Genomic DNA, 18651 nt, shown 5'->3' on the forward strand with positions numbered 1-18651 from the left:
CAATGAGTGAAGATTTGACGGTAGTGATCGATGATGACAATGAGGAGGTAAACCCAGAAGAAGACCCAATGTTGGGTTATGAAGAGGACTGATATATAAGTATAAAATTATAACATAAGACAGAAAATGAAATTCCTTTCCTGGAACGTAAAAGGGGTAAATTCGAAATATAAAAGAAACCAGATTTTTCATATATTAGAAAAAGAAAAGGTGGACATAATTGGCATTCAGGAAACAAAAATAAAGAAAAAAGAGGAAAAATACTTGAAAAACCCTAGATTAGGACAAGTGTTTATAAGTGCAGGGGAGAAAAGAAAGGGGGGAGCAGCAATATGTCAAGAATACCATACCAGCAAAGGAGATCATAAATGATACAGAGGGAAGAGTAATTGGTATAGAAATTGATTTAAAAGAAACAAAAACTTTAGTATTAAATGTGTATGCCCCTACTGAAGGGAAAAGTAAATTTTTCAAAAAACTTCTAAACAAAATTAAAGATTTAAGTTATGAACAGTTTGTTTTTATGGGAGACTGGAATGGTGTACTTGACCCAACAGTTGACAGATTCTCCAGGAAAGGAATTTCAGAAAAACAAGGAAAATTACCAGATTCTTTTTTCAAACTTAAAGACTTTTTTCCTTAATAGATCCATGGAGATATAAGCACAAAAATGAAAGAGATTACACTTTTTACTCAATTCCCCAAAATTCGAGATCAAGAATTGATATGTTCTTTATTTCAAAAGACCTGATAAAAGAAATTAAAGAGGTTAAAATAAAACCCAATAAAATCTCGGATCATAATCAAATTTTACTGGACATTGAACATATAAGACAAGAATATTTTTGGAAGCTAGATGAGAATTTGTTGAAAGATGAAAATGTAAGGAAACAAGTGAAAGAGGAATTAATTTGGTTTTTTAAAATAAACAAAGACGATGAAGTAAAGATGAAAACAATATGGGACGCATCGAAAGTGTTCATTAGAGGCTTTCTGATAAAGAAAAAAGCTGAGAAAAATAAAACAAAGAAAAAGGAAATAGAAGAAATTTCAAAGAAAATACAAGAACAGGAAAAAAGATTAGCTAAAGACCCAGATAGTAGTAAAGCAAAAAACAAATTACAGATGTTAAAAAATCAACTAGAGGGAAAAATGTCAGAGGAATTGAGCAAAAAGTTAAGATTTATAAAACAAAAACAATTTGAATGGGGAAACAAAATTGGAAAATGGTTAGCTTATAAAGTTAGAAAGAAAAAGGAAAAAAGTATAATAAATGAAATTCACGAGGGGGGTGTAACCTATACAGGACAGAAAGAAATTAGAAATATTTTCTTTAAATATTATGAGGAATTGTACAAAGAGACTACAGATAAAAAACAACACAATGGGAAAGTAATAAAGTACCTAAAGGGGACTAAAAAAATAAAATGCAATGAGGAAATTCTGAATATGTTGAATGGAGAAATTATGGAGGGAGAGATAAACGAGACCATAGATAAAATGAAAGAGGGAAAGGCCCCGGGACTGGATGGGTTCTCAAAAGGATACTATAAATATTTCAAAGAGGAATTAGTAGGCCCATTAAGAGATATATTTAATGATATACAAAGGAATGGAATTCCAGAGACGTGGAAAGAAGCAAATATAGTCTTAATCCCCAAGGAGGGTAAAGATTTGACATCTACAAGGAACTATAGACCAATATCTCTTTTAAATCTGGATTACAAAATATTCACCTCTATTTTAGCTGAAAGAATCAAAAAAATCATAAAGGATTGGATAAAAGAGGACCAAAGTGGGTTTTTGCCGCAAAGACATATTAAACAAAACATGAGGGTAGTGATAAATTTAATAGAGTACTATGAAAAGAATCCAGGAAAGGAGGCAGCAATGGCTTTCTTAGACGCTGAGAAGGCGTTTGATAGGGTGAATTGGCAATTTATACTACAATTAATAAAGAATTTGGACATGGGAGGAAATATAATAAATTGGATAGAGAAAATATATACCAATCAGAGGGCAAGTATAATTATAAATGGGGTCAAAACAGAAGCTTTTCAAATTAATAAAGGAACTAGACAGGGCTGCCCACTATCTCCGCTTTTATTTATCATGTGTTTGGAGATATTATGCAAAAAAATAAGAGAAAACAGCCAAATTAAAGGGGCTAAAATAAGGGGGCAAGAATTTAAAATCCGGGCCTATGCAGATGACATGGTTCTGATAATTGAAGATCCTATACAGGGAATACCAAAAATTTATGAAATAATAAGCGAATATGGTTTATGTGCAGGGTTAGAGGTTAACAAAAATAAGTCTGCACTCATGACGTTCAATATGACAAAGCAAAGACAAGAACAACTTCAAAAAATATCAGAAATACGAATAGAAAAAAAAATCAAATATCTAGGCATAACGTTAACAAAAAGAACAGTGGACTTATTTAAAAATAACTATGAAACTAGTTGGAGAGAAATAAAAATGAAATTAAATAAGTGGACAAATTTAAGGCTTTCCTTCCTAGGGAAGATAGCATTAATCAAGATGAATATAATACCAAAGATTCTTTTTATTTTTCAAAATTTACCAATTATATTAAATGACTCAAACTTTGTAAAATGGAGACAGGATTTGGCTAAATTTATATGGGGAGGAAGGAAAGCGAGGATAAAATGGAATTCCTTAATCGATACCAAGGAAAGAGGTGGATTAGCAATGCCGGATTTAAAAACATACTATCATGCATGTTGTATGGTATGGATTCGAGAATGGATAAAATTGGAAAATAAACAATTGTTAGACCTGGAGGGCTTCAACAACATTTATGGGTGGCATGGGTACCTTTGGTATGGAAAAACAGAAAAAAACAGACAATTTAATGAAAATATAATTAGAAGATCCTTGTTGAGAATATGGAAACTATACAAAAAGAGAATATATACACAGATACCGGATTGGGTATCACCTCAAGAAGCTTTTTCTATTAGAACTGAAGCTCAAGAAAAGAGATGGTTGAAATATAAGGATATAATTTATACGGAAAATCGAAAAATACGCATGAAAAGTCAGGAGGAATTAAGGGTCGAAGGAATAAACTTAAGTTGGTTTCCATACTATCAACTCAAAAGTAGATTTGAGACAGATATGAATCAGGAAGGAATAACACAAATAAAAACGGAATTGGACATACTTTGGGAAAAAGGGGAAAAAGGACCAATCTCAAAATTTTATAAGATCTGTTTGAAGTTACAACTAGAGGCTACAGAGACAATTAAAGGTAATATGATCCAATGGGCAAGAAATATAACACGAAATATCTCATTAACAAATTGGGAAAAGATTTGAAATTTACATCTTGTGTGGATATCAAAGAAAACTTCGTAAAAATGTTTTATAGATGGCACCTATCCCCCCAAAAATTAGCGAAAATTAGTAAAGGTAAAAACGACAGATGTTGGAAATGTAACGATGGTATTGGATCCTATTACCATATGTGGTGGACCTGTCCACGGGTTAAAAATTTTTGGATAGAAGTCCAAAAAATAATACAAGATATATTGGATGTTAAGATGGAACTAAGGCCAGAATTGTGCTTGTTAAATATAATAGAGGAAGTGAATGCAAGAAAGAAACTGAAACAAATATTGTATTTAATTTCTACAGCGAGAATAAGTATTGCAAAGAGATGGAAAGATAATGAAGTTCCGACAATAGATGAATGGTTAATAAAATCCGCCGAGGTTATAGATATGGACAACCTGACAAAATTGCTGAAAGAAGAAGTATATGAGGAAGATAACTTAAGTTGGAAATCCTTTATTGAATTTTGTGAAAAGAGATGGAAAGCATGAATATAAGCAAAACTACAGTTAAAAATTAAATTAAAAATAGGATAGTGAAAGGGATATAAGGCAACTAGTATAAAGAGAAAATATAGATATAAGGTTGACGTATGTATGTTATTAGTTAGAAAACGTAAATGGAAAGATATGTTTAGGGGAGGGGGAAAAATTAATCAGATGTACACTCTCAAAGAGGAAATATTTCTCAGCATATGGTAAGAAATAGAAAGACCGAGATGGTTCTAGGGAATAGATAACTAAGGAGGAACAAAGAAGAGAGCTGAATAAATCATGTGAGAAGATGTGTGTAAGAGACATCTAGATGGTAAAGAATGATATGTGAAGGAAAGGGGGGTGATGGAAGTGAAGTAATGTGATAATATTGTAATGTGGAAATGTAAATATATATGTGATTTTTTTTTAGCTTTTCAATAAAATTATTTTAAAAAAAAGAAATAGTGAGGGAGGAAAGGAAGACACTGTGAGACCACATGACTGTCCAATACTGGAACTGCCATTCAAGGACCCTATCACACCTGAGGACTAATGTTACAGCAGTACATTTGAGTGCTTATTGATGGATTTTCCCCTCAATTATAAGCTGTGCTCTAACAGCGCTTTGAGAGCAAGGCAGTGATGAGACTGAGACAGCATTGTCCAGTAAGTATCACCAAAGACAGTATTTTCAACTTTAATGGTGGTTTAAAAGTTGTGTGATAAAAGTCCTGATACATCTTGCAACTAAATATATCATATTGCTAGTGATATGATGAAACACACACTGGCTACTGGAATGCACCAAGGAATTCCAGAAAAAAATTCATATGTGTTTTATAGACTATAGCAAAGCATCGATCATGAAAAACAGTGTATGGCTCTTAAAGACATGGGAGTGCCACTGCATTTTATTGTCCCTATAAGTCTATACTTAGGGCAAGAAGCAACTGTCAGAACAGAATATGGAGGAAAAGAATCGTTCCCAATTGGCAAGGGGGTAAGGCAAGGGTGCATTTTATCACCCTATCTAGCCAACCTATATGCAGGAAATATCATACTAAGAGGGGGCTTAGACACGGAAGCGGAGGAATAAAGATAGGAGAAAGGAATATCAACAATCTAAGATATGCAAATAACACCACAACACTAACAGGAAACATCATAAAGTTGGAAAAACTACTAAGGAGGGTCAAGGAAGAAAGTGCAAAGGCAGGCTTACTGCAGAACAAAGAAAACAAAAATAAGGGCCACGGAGGAGCTGACTTCATCCAGCCTGGGAGGGAGTGAAAAGGCAGGCCCAACTCCATTAGGTCTAGCTAGAGCAAGAATTAGGGCCCTCCGTCCAGTTCATCTGCCATGCTCCAGGCCTTAGAGGGAGAGAAGAACCACTGGACTTCATCCCCTTCCCCACCACCATTCCCTTCTCCTTTTGTATCATGCATGTCCTTTTAGATTGTAAACCTGAGGGCAGGGAACTGTCTGAACAACTATCTGTAAAATGCTCTGAGAGCCTTTAGGGCTGAACAGCATGGTATAAATACCGCAAATAAATAAATAAATTCAGCCTAAACAATAAGGAAATCAAAATAGTAAAACAGTTCCCATACCTTGGATCAAACATTGTTCAGAATGGAGAATGCAGCCAATAAATCAGAAGACTAAGAATGGCGAGGACAGTATGAAAGAACTAGACAAGATCCTAAGGAATAGAGATAGACAGCTAAACACTAAAGTTAGAATTGTGCAAGCCATTGTATCCCCTGTTAGCATATATGGATGTGAGAATTGGACAGTGAAGAAAGTTGATAAGAATATTTGTGGTATTTGTGGTGACCACGAAATTGAGGATCTAGCACACATTTTGTTTAGATGTAATCTGTACCAACAGGAAAGGGACCAACAGCTTGATCCCAATATTAAACAAACAATATTCTGGGATACTCACATCAGAATATCATACTTTATGAGTGGACAAGATTCAAAAATATCTATTGACACAGCTCTTTTCCTTCATAAAGCATCACTGTCAACATCTAGATATGTGGGGATGATTGGTGTTAACTGTAAGGGTGATGAAGAGATTTGACATATGATGATGGGTGTTTAATGTTATTTCTACCTCCCATTTTAATTCTATTTTACTTCCCATGGTAACTATTTTACACATTACTGTTTGATTGTGTAAACACTTTTATTCTTAGCTGTTTATTTGTATATCTTTCAGTACATATGGTATATTTTTAGATTTGTATAGTCTGTATATAAGCTGTGCATGTTTAGGCTATTCATATGTATATATATTGTATTGTGGTTTATTGCACTTAGTGCACTATATTAACATTTTATATATATGTGTGTGGCATTGCTTGTATTACTATGTTTTGAGTATTTTGAAACAGCCCTGAGGCTATTCAGTAAACTTGTTCATTTGTTTAAGAAGAAAATCAATGCATTCAAGATGTGGTGCTAGGCAAGAGTGCTGAGAATACTGTGGATGGTCAAAAAGACAAACATATGGGTCCTAGAACAGATCAAGCCTGAATTCTCCCTGGAGGTCAAGATGACCAAGTTGAGGATGTCATACTTTGGTCATGTCATGAGAAGGTGTGACATTCAGAAAGACAATAATGCTTGAAAAAGTAGAAAGCAGAAGAAAGAGAGGAAGGTCACACATATGATGGATAAACTCAAGTCATTAGCATGAATTTGCAGGACATGAACAAAGCAGTGGAGGCCAGAGTGTCTTGGAGAAGTCTCATCCACAGGATCACCATGAGTTGGGGTCAACTTGAGGACACCTAACAACAACAAAAATTATAAATACATTTCTTGTTATTTTAACAGTTGGCTAAATAGCAGTTTTAGGTTGCCCACAGAGTGATAATGTCATGTTGTGTTAAATTGACAGCCTTGTCAAATACAGAAATTGTTCAGCAGGAAACAAAAGAATAACAGTGGCTGTTTATAATATTTACTGTGAGGAAAAATCATCCAGTAACAGCTGTTTGGCAATCAATGTTCCTAATGTGAGTTGAATGTCGCAGTGCAAAAATAGGTCAAAATATAATTGCTTGTGGAATCAGCGAACAGCAAGTTGGCAACATCATTTTCTCCCCACAGTGACTCATTATAGATACATTCAAACAGCCTTTGACCAAGTGTCAACATGGCCATACAGCTTTGTAGGGAGACTGGTAGAATTCATCTGCAGTGTTATAACTTTACCACATCCAGTTTCTTTAAAAGCATTAAATTCTTAGTAACAAATAAGTAGATGATTCAAGTGGCCAGCTTACCCACATTACAATACAGAAAACGACAAATATCAAAGGGTGCCTGCATTCATATATAACAGTGTGAATGTGGTGCCAAGGGTAGAATATTTCTCTCATGGTATTATATATTCACTTGAATTCTGTAGGCTATTTGAACATTAAACATTATTGATCTATTTTTTTCCAGTTCCCTTTTAAGCACCCCCCCCCCCACAAGCTCTTGCATATTTCAAAGGTGAAAGGGTTTCTCATCTTCTGAAGCTGAAATCCAATAAATGCAAAGTTTACATAAACTATCTTTGGTTGATGCTATTCTGAAAGGAATTTTTAAATTTAATTCGCTTTATATTCCATCATTTTAGGCCATACACTTGATAGTATAAATTGGAATGGAAGAGTTAAGCAGATAAAGAATAGCCTGTTCATTATCTTTTAAACACCTGCATAGCTGAAATGTTAAGGAAAATGCAACATGGGACATACAGTAGAAGAAATAAAACATGTATGTGAAAGTCACAGTGACTAAGCAAAAGCAATTAAGAAGCCACACAGGTGAAAAAGCTAATGTAATTTAGAAGTCCTGAATGCCAAGGACAGAGTTATAGAATGTACAATTGGAAACACCTGAGATTCATTAAGTGTACAAGGTGAGATGATGAAATTCTTAAGTATGGGTGGAACTATGAGAGCCAATCAAAATGAATGTACACGCCCACTGGGTGGAAACTGACTAGTGGGTGGTGTTTGACAATGGCTATAATAATTGCTATGTTTGCCAGTGTATTTTGTGGGTAGTTGGAGTAGTTTGGAGATATTGTGATTTGTAGAGATTGTGAGGGCATTTAGTATTTTGTATATAGTAGAATAAAGTCGATCTTTTATATAAGACTACTGAGTTGTCTGGTGTCTTGAGTGAAGATACAAGAGCCAGCAGGATCCTGGAGAAGTGTGAAGACTTCTCAGGAAGAAGAGTGAGAAGGCTTGGAGAGTTTGTCAGGGTCTTCAGCCTATTCTCTGAAACTCTGCTGCTTTGGAGAAAAGCACTAACCATTGACCAAAGCTGGTCAGCTCCGCTGCATAACAAGGTGGTGAGTTAGAGCCAGAGGTGAAGAGCTACAACTCCCATCATCCCTGACCTGATGAGAAAGTTCAAAGTGCTTAAATAGTCTAACTTCTTAAGTTTTCAGACACGGTTTTGAGAACTCCCACTGTAGTTGTCACAAAAGAAAAGACAGGTCTTGATTTTTCCGTCTATTTTGAATGCATAACTGAGGAGAGGTGTGTGGGTTTAAATCTCTAACTGCTGGTTTTCTCCCAGGGACTGATTTTTAAAACTACTTTTCAACAGCCCACCAGCTTTTCTCCTGCTGGTGCTTGGGTAAAAGTCTGGCATAGACCTTTGGATCACAGGAATATAAGTGGAACTTTGCACAGAAGATTCAAATAACAGTTTAAACCTTTGGATCTCAACAGTATAAGAGTATCTTTTCACATAATAATACCTTTCAAATATAGTGCATGCATATATTTACCTAGTTGCCAATGAATGGGAAATTAGGTGTTGGGCAGGAATGATTGCGTATTTGAAATAAGAAGTCTTGTGTTGTACAGTATATTCATTTAATACTCTTGCTTTTCTATTATTCTTTGCTGATCTTCCTCCTCCTCCACATCTTCATGCTCCTCCATCATATTCTAATATGGTGGGAATACTGAGGGTAGGAAAACTGGCCGAAACCTTCATCCTGATTGCCAATCTTGGATGGAATTGGATTCTTCTCAAAGGAATTTACAGTCTGAGACTTCTCCTAAACTGTGGAAGTACTGCTTGTCATAATGCTGGGGGTGTCTCTTAGACTGATGTGTCAGGTATAACCATGTTGAGAAAAGGCAGATCCAGCTCAGTGATGCATGTTTTAATAATATCCAGACTAGATTGTTGCAATTTACTCAATATGCCTTTAAAGACAATTTGGGATCTTAGGCGCGTTACAGACGGCCCAGAAGGGGCAGTCTCACGCTGCTGCTGGTTGCTGCGTCCGGGAACCGCAGCATCCAAACCGTGCGGTTCCCGGACGCAGCAAAGAAGGAGCGCAAAAATCGCGCTCCTTCCTTGGCCCCAGAAGAGACGCCGCGAGGCGCTAGTCGCGCACTTGCAGCATCACTTCCGCCGTGCACCATACGGACGCAGAGCGTCCGCTATGTCAAAATGGCGGCGGCCATGTGGAACGGCCACCGCCATTTTGACGTAGTTGTTACGCGCGAGGGGCAAGGCGCGTCAGGAAGCGCTGCCCCTCGTGCGTAATGACAGCAAGATGACGGCGCCTCATGGGCCCATCTGTAATGCGCCTTGGATTGGTATAGAATGCAGTTCTGATTGATATTGGGACTAGGCAGTCAGAGGATTTAAATGGTGTCCCAGCATCAATCTGCCTATATAGTATGAGCAGCACTGGTTGCCAGTGCATTTCTGGGCCCTACATAAAATGCTGGTTCCAAACAATTTAGGGCTATGCCCATATACACACATGTGCATTCAAACACATCCATATTTGAAAATTGCATATCTGCTATAACACTGGCAAGCAGTAAAGGAGAGACATTTTTGTTGTGGCCAGTATCTGTGGAATTCTCCCTCAGAAGACATAACTGCAACCTCTTCAGTGCTGACTTCTATTCAGGGCTTTTAAATACATTTATTCCAAACTGCTTTTAATTAAGGGACTTTTGAAGACTTTTAAAGACTTTGCATTTTTTAAAAGTAGCATATATACTCATCTATAAGTTGAAAAATTAAAGTCCAAAAATGGGCTCCAAAATCCTAGGTAGATGTATATATGAGTCAATATGGTAATACTTCTCCATGAGCCTTGGGAAAGCTGTAGAGAAGAGAGGGAGGAGAAGGAGGAGGGAAATAAGAGGTCAGTGTCCCCCCTTTTGCAAGCCATCAGCCTTGGAGAAAGTTGTGGGGAAGGGAGGGTAATTGGAGGTCTGTGTCCCTTTTTTTTTTTTTGCAAGCCAGCAGCCTTGGGGAAAGTTGTGGGGAAGGGAGGGAAATTGGAGGTCTGTGTCCCCTTTTTTTTGCAAGCTGTCAGCCTTGGGGAAGGTTGTGGGGAAGGGAGGGAAATTGGAGGTTTTTGTCCACATTTTGCATGCCCAGACTGTGACCCTTGGGAGAAGTCCAGAGAGGGAGAAGGAGGGAGCAAAGTGGTGTGTCCCTCCTCCATTTAGATCCTTTGTTACATGCTCCTGAATTTGACCCTCAACTTATTCACAGGTCATAGCAAAATCCATGATTTTGCCCCCAAAACCTTCCCTCGACTTATACATGAAGTTGACTTATACAGGAGTATATATGGTATTTGGTTTAAAATAGTTCTTGTTAACTGTTTAAATTAAGTGTAATGTTAACTTTTGAAAAGGTTTAATGTGTGCTTTAACTTCTACTGTGCTGTACAGTATTGGAATTACATTTTATCCTTTTTATGTAAGCCACTTTAAGAGATTTTACCCTAAAAGTCTGTCTCAAAATTGTTAATATGTTATATTTTTGTAAATGTAAAGTGCAGCTTCAGAAGACTATTTATAACAGGAGCCCTCCTTGATTATTAATTTTTGATTGAATGTTTACTGTGTTCACCCGAGGTATGAGAAGAAATTGAAGAATAACTTTAACGTATATTTCCTGTTTTGCTTATGATCCTTAATACATTGTCTAACATATTATTTGGTTAGACTTACAGTCTGATTTTCTCCTGATAAACTCAGGCCCTTTGCAGACCGGCCATTAAGGCCAGCCTGGGGGCAGAGTTGGAGTATGGCATCCACATGACGCACCCCCTATTCCACCCCCAGGGTGCCATGACACTGTGTGCTACTCCACATGGCGTGCAGCATTACAGCTCACCTCTGGCACTGTGTCCACACGACACAGCGCCAAAAGAGTGCTTTAAAGCCATGGCAGCATGGCTATCACGCCCTTTCCAAGGCACAAAAAGGACCCAATTTTTGCAGCTCTTATTTGTGCCATGGAAAGGCCAGATTGGGGCCGCAAGGGGACAAGAACCTGCATCTCCCAAGTTCCAGTTCATCACTCTAACAACAACACTACCCTGGTTCGTATGCACAATATTAACTGCAAGAATCTCAGTGGTGGGTGGGAAACCTTGTGGGGTAGAGCAGTTTTGAGTCACATAATCTGTCTGGATTCCACCTGCTGTGTGGTGGGATTGCATTTTACAGTCAGCCCTCCATAGCCACAGATTTTTTATCTATAGATTCAAGCATCCATGGTTTGAAAATATTTTTTAAAATATATAAATTCCAAATAGCAAACCTTGATTTTGCCATTTTATTAAAACCATTTTACTGTGCCATCGTATGCATACATGAGTTTTGGTATCCATGATGGGGTCCTGGAACTACACCCCAGCAGATACCAAAGCTTCACTGTATAAGAAACATGATTGCCATTGAAAATGCCAGCCACCTGGCAGTTTATCCTGTCTTCTCTCAGTTATCTGTAGTATACCTTACCTCCTATCTTGGTATCATTACATTGAACATTTCCCCACAAGTACCAGACAGTGATGTGGGATTAGAGGGAAGCTCAGCTTTGGAACTGCTATTTTCAGTGGTTTTCACAGTTGTATTATTTTTTCTGGGAAGAAAAAAGAGACATCTTCTAGTAATATAAATACACAGTACCTATTGTTGCCGACATCTGTTATCTGTTGAGTTTAAGTATTTGTTGTCTGAAGCAGTGTCCAATGAGGAAAAGTTTGATTTTAACTGCCATCCTGAACTTTTGAGGCTTAGTAAAAACCTCTGAACCTTCATTTTTGCAGTAGCTATGTATTATCTTTTTTCTTATTAAATATTCTGCCCTATCATAGCCTTTTCTGATTAGCCTGTTACATTTCTAGCAGGCGTAATTGCTTTCTGACACCCAGGAGTGTTAAAAGAAAGGAACAATGTGGCATTATGCTTAAAGAGGCTATTAAAATCTTATTCAGTGGGAAAGCTGTTGATCAGGGGAAGTGCAAGATACAATTTTGCTGTAAGCCTAATAGGATGTATTTTTGAATGTATTGTTTGTCTGTCATAGAATTCTGTGCCTATGATCCAGCATGGTTGGTAGCCCTGTGGACGTGATACTCTAATTCTCCCACCCCCAGTTTGGAGGAACTGAGCACTCACAAAAGGGAATGTTACGGTGGACAGTACATTTAGAAGGTGGGCCCCGGAGAGTAAACCACGCGGCTGTGGCTGTTGGACACAAAGTCTACTCTTTTGGAGGCTATTGTTCTGGGGAAGACTATGAGACACTCCGACAGATTGATGTTCATGTATTTAATGCAGGTAAGACTGGTGCTTGAGTACCGAATGTCTGAGAAGCTGGCACTCTAATATGTTTGGTTATGTTTATAGAGTGCTATTGAAGCTTTTTCCAGAATTCTTGCTATTTAGATATAAGGTGCATATGCTGTCCCCAGAGAATAACTGTCTTAATTACCCAGAGATTATGTTTTGAATCTTAATGAAAATGTCAGTACAAGGTACCTTTCAGTGAGTCACTAGATTTAGATGAAGCCACTGAGAATTTAAAAGTAACCCAGCCTAGAATTGTCCTTTGGGGACAAGGAATCGCCACTTCACATATAATGTAAATCATATACACTGCATTGCTTGGTTGAAATTACAGCTGTTGAGAGCCATTCACCTCTGTAGTAAGAAGTGTTCAAGAAACCAAGACTTTGTGATGTACAGTCTCCCTTCCCAAAATGATTTTTTGGTTATTTTGGAAAAGGTGTATCCTGTGAAATGAGTCACTAGTACTGAAATAATTTCCCCAAAAGGAAATAATAAAATATAACAACTTAATTAAATCATAAATTATAATGGAGCAAAACCCAAACATTTATTACAAAAGCAAATGATTTATCATAAAAACAGTCAACCATGTGTACCAGCAAAAAATGTTTCACACATTTGCTGCCAAAAATGCAAGGAGGTCCTTTGTTGTTAAATTTCTTTCTCTAGCGGCTAGGAAATGTTCAGGGTTTTGTTTTGATTTTGACAGTTTAGACAAGTAGTTCTTTCCAATAAACAAGCCGTCCAAGTGTCTTCATTCTTTATACAGTGAACACAGTTGTGAATGGGACAATTTGAATTGTTTTTCATTTTAAGAAATATTAGGAGAACAAGTGTATGAAAGCCCTTCTTACTCAGTAAGAACTCCTAAATAGCAAGAATGTCAAGATAATTTATGGAGCAGCTGTCATCATACTTCAATATTTCAGATTGCATGGACACATCTCTCATCTCTTTTTAAACTGAGTTTTTACTATTGGTATCATATGAAAAATATTAAACTGTTTGCCACTTGCAAGTTGATTGTTGAATATCTCCAAAAGTAAAATCTTTTGAAGTAAAATGTGTTCACTGTTCATATTAGTAATAATTCAGGTTAAAAACTAGCTTTTTTTCCTCGTTTGTTATGTGTTAGTTCACACTGCTTACATTATGCTTGCAAAGATGGTGCAAAATACTATTTAATAATCTAGTTGACAGGTGCAAGACACATCACTAGTTAGTGGCAAACTTAGTAGATCAAGCAGGAATGGCATAGTATGACTAAGGGAGTGCTGGGTCGTATAAATTCCCAATTATACTAGCCTTAAACTGGAAGTGTCTTCTTAAAAATGAATCCCTGTCACGTCTTTCACATTTTACTTTGTTTAATCCTGACAGACTTTTGGCAGCAATGAAAGTAGATGAACTAATCACGTGTTTTCCTTTAGCTGTTTTGCTCTGCAGTTTTGTGGTAGTCAAAAAGTATCTTTCTTTTCCCCCATGGAAGTTCCTAAGTCAGTTTGTTCTTCAGCTTTCACACTTGACAAGGCTCTGGATTGTCTTTCTGTTATCATTTGCTTTATTAAAGTGTTTCGAGGCTTTCATAATTTCCTAACAGCTTCTCTATCAACTGTTCCCAATTTCTCTCTTTCTGTTATATGCATCTCTTGTGAGATGTTAAATTAATTAGCGCAGAGCAGACAGACCAAATTAGGATTTTGCACAGAACCAGGGAATATTTCCTTCTAGTACTTAAAAACTGGGTGCCTTTTGTCACTTCAGATTCCAGGATGGTTCTTAATTTAGGAGACAATAACTGCAGTATATTTTATACATAGGTAAACATAACTATGTGGTTGATGAACAGGTGCATTTGGAAGCACCATGAAGTATATGCACTTAATTTCACATTCAACACAGGAGGATTTTCAATGTTATCATTCACTTTTTTCAAATCTCTTCTTGTCAGGTAACACAGGAGCTATCAGTACAAAACTTTGTACAGTTCATTTTAAACAATATAAAAGTTAACTTAGAGCAGATGAATGAATTGCAAATTCAGACAGACTTCACATTTATTTATGTATTTATCTATTTATTTAATATCAGAATAGGTTCCTGTACTCACACATGGTGGTATTGCCCAGTAGACAGTCAGTTCTGGAAGGAAGTGTTCCAAGAGGGAGGATGAATATATACTATACTAATGAATGCATTTTGGACTCCCCTGAGTTCAGTTTGTTTGTTAATATTCTCAGGGAAGAATACAGGCTTGCTTCACAAAATGTTGATTATTCCTTTTTAAAACTTCAGCTCAGCTATAAATTGGTCTTACATAGAAGACTGATTAAAAAAATTAAGTGTTGGTAGAATAGGTTATGAAACATATCATTGACAGAGAAACTTACTCAGCAGATAAGAGTAGCAACAAATACTCAGTTGCACTTTTTTTCTGAGGTTTAAGTTGTTTTATTTCATACGTGTACCAAGACAGACAGACACATTCCTCTCAAATCACCTGTGTCAGTTTATGGAAAAGTACACTGGACTGAACAGTTTGGTTTGCTGGACTTTGTAATTTTGTATGATTAGGAAGCCAGTGTCAAAAACTTTATTTTTCACTGGATTTTTTTTTCTTTAGTTGAGTGCTGATACATCTTGTTAATTGTTGTTTGCTGTTTTTATTTAAACAAATGGGAGGGGGGAATTTATATTTCTCCTAACCTTGTGTGAACTCAAGGTGGCACAAGGTGACACAAGATGGAAAGTCACTCTCTAGGCTGTTAGCTCAGTGAAGACTTGAACCTGGATTTCCTAAGCTCCTGTGTAGCCCTATTGCCCCTCCACCACACAGGCTTTCAAACAAACACATATCACATCAACATTTTAAATGTTTTTTTTTAAAAAAATAACTTACTGCACATGACAAATACTTGATGCCAAAGAGTTCTTTGAAAGTGACCAGGGTATTTACAAATGGTGTTTGAGGAAAACCAAGTTTAAAAATAATATCCTTATTTTGTAACTTCTTACATGCTATTTCTGTCAGACATGTTCCTTTAAATTCCTTTAAGGGGATTTTTCTTTCTTTCTTATTTTGAATGGACCTAATGTTTAATAGGATACATTGGCTTTATAAATCAGGTGGTTTTGAATAGCAAATGTCTCAAATATGTTACATAATACGTATTTTCTAGCTGAGAGTCAGAAGAAGGAAATCAGGTGGAGTTTACAAAGTTTAGTAGGTTTCATCTGAACAGAATGGTAGATTTAGATTTGGGAGACCCAAATTCAGACATGTAGCATGTGAGCCTTTGGGTGTTCTCTCAAGCTACTATAGGTCACAACAATATTATGAAAATAAACAATAGAATTGTCATTTTATAGTTGAATCTCTTTTTCTGTGCATAATGCCTTGCATTTTTTAGTCTGCCATTTGACTAACCATTTTACTATTTCAAGTTCATAAACCGTGTTTAATTTGGTTAACCTGTTAAACTAAATGGGATCTCGGAGCATTTAATTTTGTGTGGATTGTGTTTGTTTGTGTCAATCCTTTGAATATACCTTTCTTTTAGGTTTGGAAATTTTCCTTCCTTTTCCCTGGCACCAACATTTAAAGAATGTTACATCTTTTTGATAAACTAATCTAGATTAACCTCTTCCACCTTCTCACATAACCTTTTAAAAACTGCTTATGTTCTATGTCAGTACAGTGTTTGAATCCTCCCCCCTTCTGTGCCATTTACCACCTATATATATAGTTACAGACTTTATATTAAAAGTTGGGTGTTTTCTATAGCTGGTTAATGCAGTGCACAAGCCATTGTTGAAGGGTTATTCATTTTTAAGTTGATTTCTCTGTTTTATTAAGATGTGGCAGCTTGATGCTTGAGAGTATGCCTATCAAATAAAACTTACCTCTTTCTCTTTCAGTCTCTCTGCGCTGGACCAAACTGCCCCCAGTATGGACGAATAGCAGGGACCATGTGAGGGAAGTTCCCTACATGAGATATGGACATTCTGCAGTGCTCATTGATGATACCATCTATATCTGGGGAGGCCGCAATGATACTGAGGGAGCCTGCAATGTCCTGTATGCTTTTGATGTCAGTAAGTGTTGTCTTGCTGCTACAACTCTTAGAATAGAGTTGGAAGAGACTGCAAGGGCCATCCAGTCCAACCCCCTGTCGTGCAGGAAGTAGTTCAGAATTTGTATAATCCCCCGTGTCCTTGTTTTATCTGGGAAGACATCTGTGAAGCTCCTTATTTCAGATTACATTTGCCCCTCCGTTTTCGTGGGAGATCTGTTCAGGACCCCACGCAAAAATGGTAATGTGGGTATATTCAAGCCCCATTGGCTTGAATGGGGATGCACTCCCATGGACTGCTACGTTCCTCCTCTGTTTCCCGCTTGCATATATGCGAGGGACGCAGATCTTGAGTCAGCGGAAATGGAGGGGTAACTGTATAACCTGGATTTATTTACTTATGAAAAAATATTTCCTTGCCAAGATTATGATGATTCACATATATAATAGTTCTTGGAGTCCTCTTGCGCAGTCCACTACTCTCATGACTGATGCTTTAGGAAAGTCCTTTTCTTCATAGTATGAGTTTCACACAAGTTAGAGATTTTATATCGTAGTAGGAAATGAGGGGATGCAGTAGCTTAGTGGATGCTGCCTCTGACGACCGCAAGGTCAGCAGATTGGCAGTTCGAGACCCAAGCAGCATGTGACAGAATGAGCTAATGTCACTAGTTCCAACTTCTGTCAGCCTAGCAGTTTGAAAGCATGTAACAGTGTAAGTAGACAAATAGGTACCACTTTGTTGGGAAGGTAATAGTTTTCCATGTGCCTCGGCATTTGGTCATGCTGACCACATGACCATGAAGTCATCTTTAATAATGATAATAATAAAATTTATTTATGTTTCCCCGCCTCTCCCGGTGGATCGAAGCGGGGTTACAGACTAAAAAAGCACAAACTGTTTACATAAAAATTCAATTGAAAGCAGCTAAAACCAATAAAATATACAACATCATACAGTAACAATAGCATCAACAAACAAGGCAGGGATCATACACAGACAGGGCAAGTCATTCATATCAGGGGGGTATTCATATCAGGTGGCATTGTGGTTGTTATGTTGGACTACAACTCTGGAGACCTTGGGTTCAATTCCCTGCTTAGCTATGAAACACGCTGGGTGACCTTTGGCACATGCTCTCAGCCTCAGGGAAAGGCAATGGCAAACCTCCTCTAAACAAAATTTGCCAAGAAAACCCATGATGGAGTTGTCTGAAGGTCGCCATATGTCAGAAATGACTTGAAGGTAAATGGCGCACACACATAGGAACTAGATGTGGGGGAGATGGGGTGTCATGAATCACAGTGAGAAAAGAGATGCTGATGAAGTGAGATTGACTAGCAGTTCAGTAAGGAGTCTAGAGAAAAAGAGCACTTATCTTAGAAGTTCAGGTTGTGATGAGGCCCTTTGAGCCCACAAAGCAGGGTAAAAAATAGAAAACATATTGGGAAAACAGAGGTAAAAGAGTTCTAGATCAGTTGAGGAAAAGATGGGAATTGCCATTTGAGTTAAAAACATTATAGGTGAAAGAGCATAGTAGCATCAAAGAGGGAGGATGTTTGATTCAATCTACTCCTTTTTGATCTGGTCAAAATGACTGGATTGCAGTGCTGGAGCAGCTTCCAGCCACTTTGGGGACATGCGTTGTTTAATACCACACCCACAAAGCAGTTGGCAGCAGCCTTATTTGGCCTGTGCTTATTTGGCAGGATGCAGCAGAACATTAGGGATAGTGCTAATATGCAGTAGACTTGATTGGATGCCAATGCCCATGCGCAAAAGCTAACGTGCAGCTTCAGAACCCTTCCGTTCATCGGTAAAGTTTCGGGCAGCTTTCTAACAACAAATGGCATTTAAGGCAGCTAACCGTGGCAAAATAGAATGAGAACAAATAATTAAATATATATATATATATATATATATATATATTAAAAACACAATGCCTAAGGAAAAAAAATCATAGAATCATAGAGCAGGAGTAGACCGCAAGGGCAATCAAGTCCAACCACCTGTCTCAAATAAACAATCAAAGTACAGCGGACCCTTGTTATACACTGGGGTTTGGTTCCAAGATCCCCCATGTATAACAA

General features: G+C 37.3%; 1 protein-coding gene across 3 annotated transcripts in view; it reads left to right on the top strand.

The window, feature by feature from the left end:
• Positions 1 to 18651, top strand: part of KLHDC3 (kelch domain containing 3) — a 72780-nt gene that overhangs the window by 21069 nt on the left and 33060 nt on the right. For 2 of the 3 annotated variants that reach the window (XM_089529098.1, XM_089529099.1), the window contains exons 2-3: positions 12222 to 12475; positions 16406 to 16582. In XM_089529098.1, coding sequence (XP_089385224.1) covers positions 12322 to 12475; positions 16406 to 16582 — 331 coding nt within the window. In that variant the 5' untranslated portion in view covers positions 12222 to 12321. Of the gene's footprint in view, positions 1 to 12221; positions 12476 to 16405; positions 16583 to 18651 lie in introns of those variants that run through there. The other variant, XM_089529097.1, reaches the window with a different exon arrangement.

The sequence above is a fragment of the Sceloporus occidentalis genome, unplaced genomic scaffold, assembly GCF_023333645.1.
Source record: "Sceloporus occidentalis isolate IW3139 unplaced genomic scaffold, rSceOcc1.0.p SCAF_6, whole genome shotgun sequence".
NCBI classification, from domain to species: Eukaryota; Metazoa; Chordata; class Lepidosauria; order Squamata; family Phrynosomatidae; genus Sceloporus; species Sceloporus occidentalis.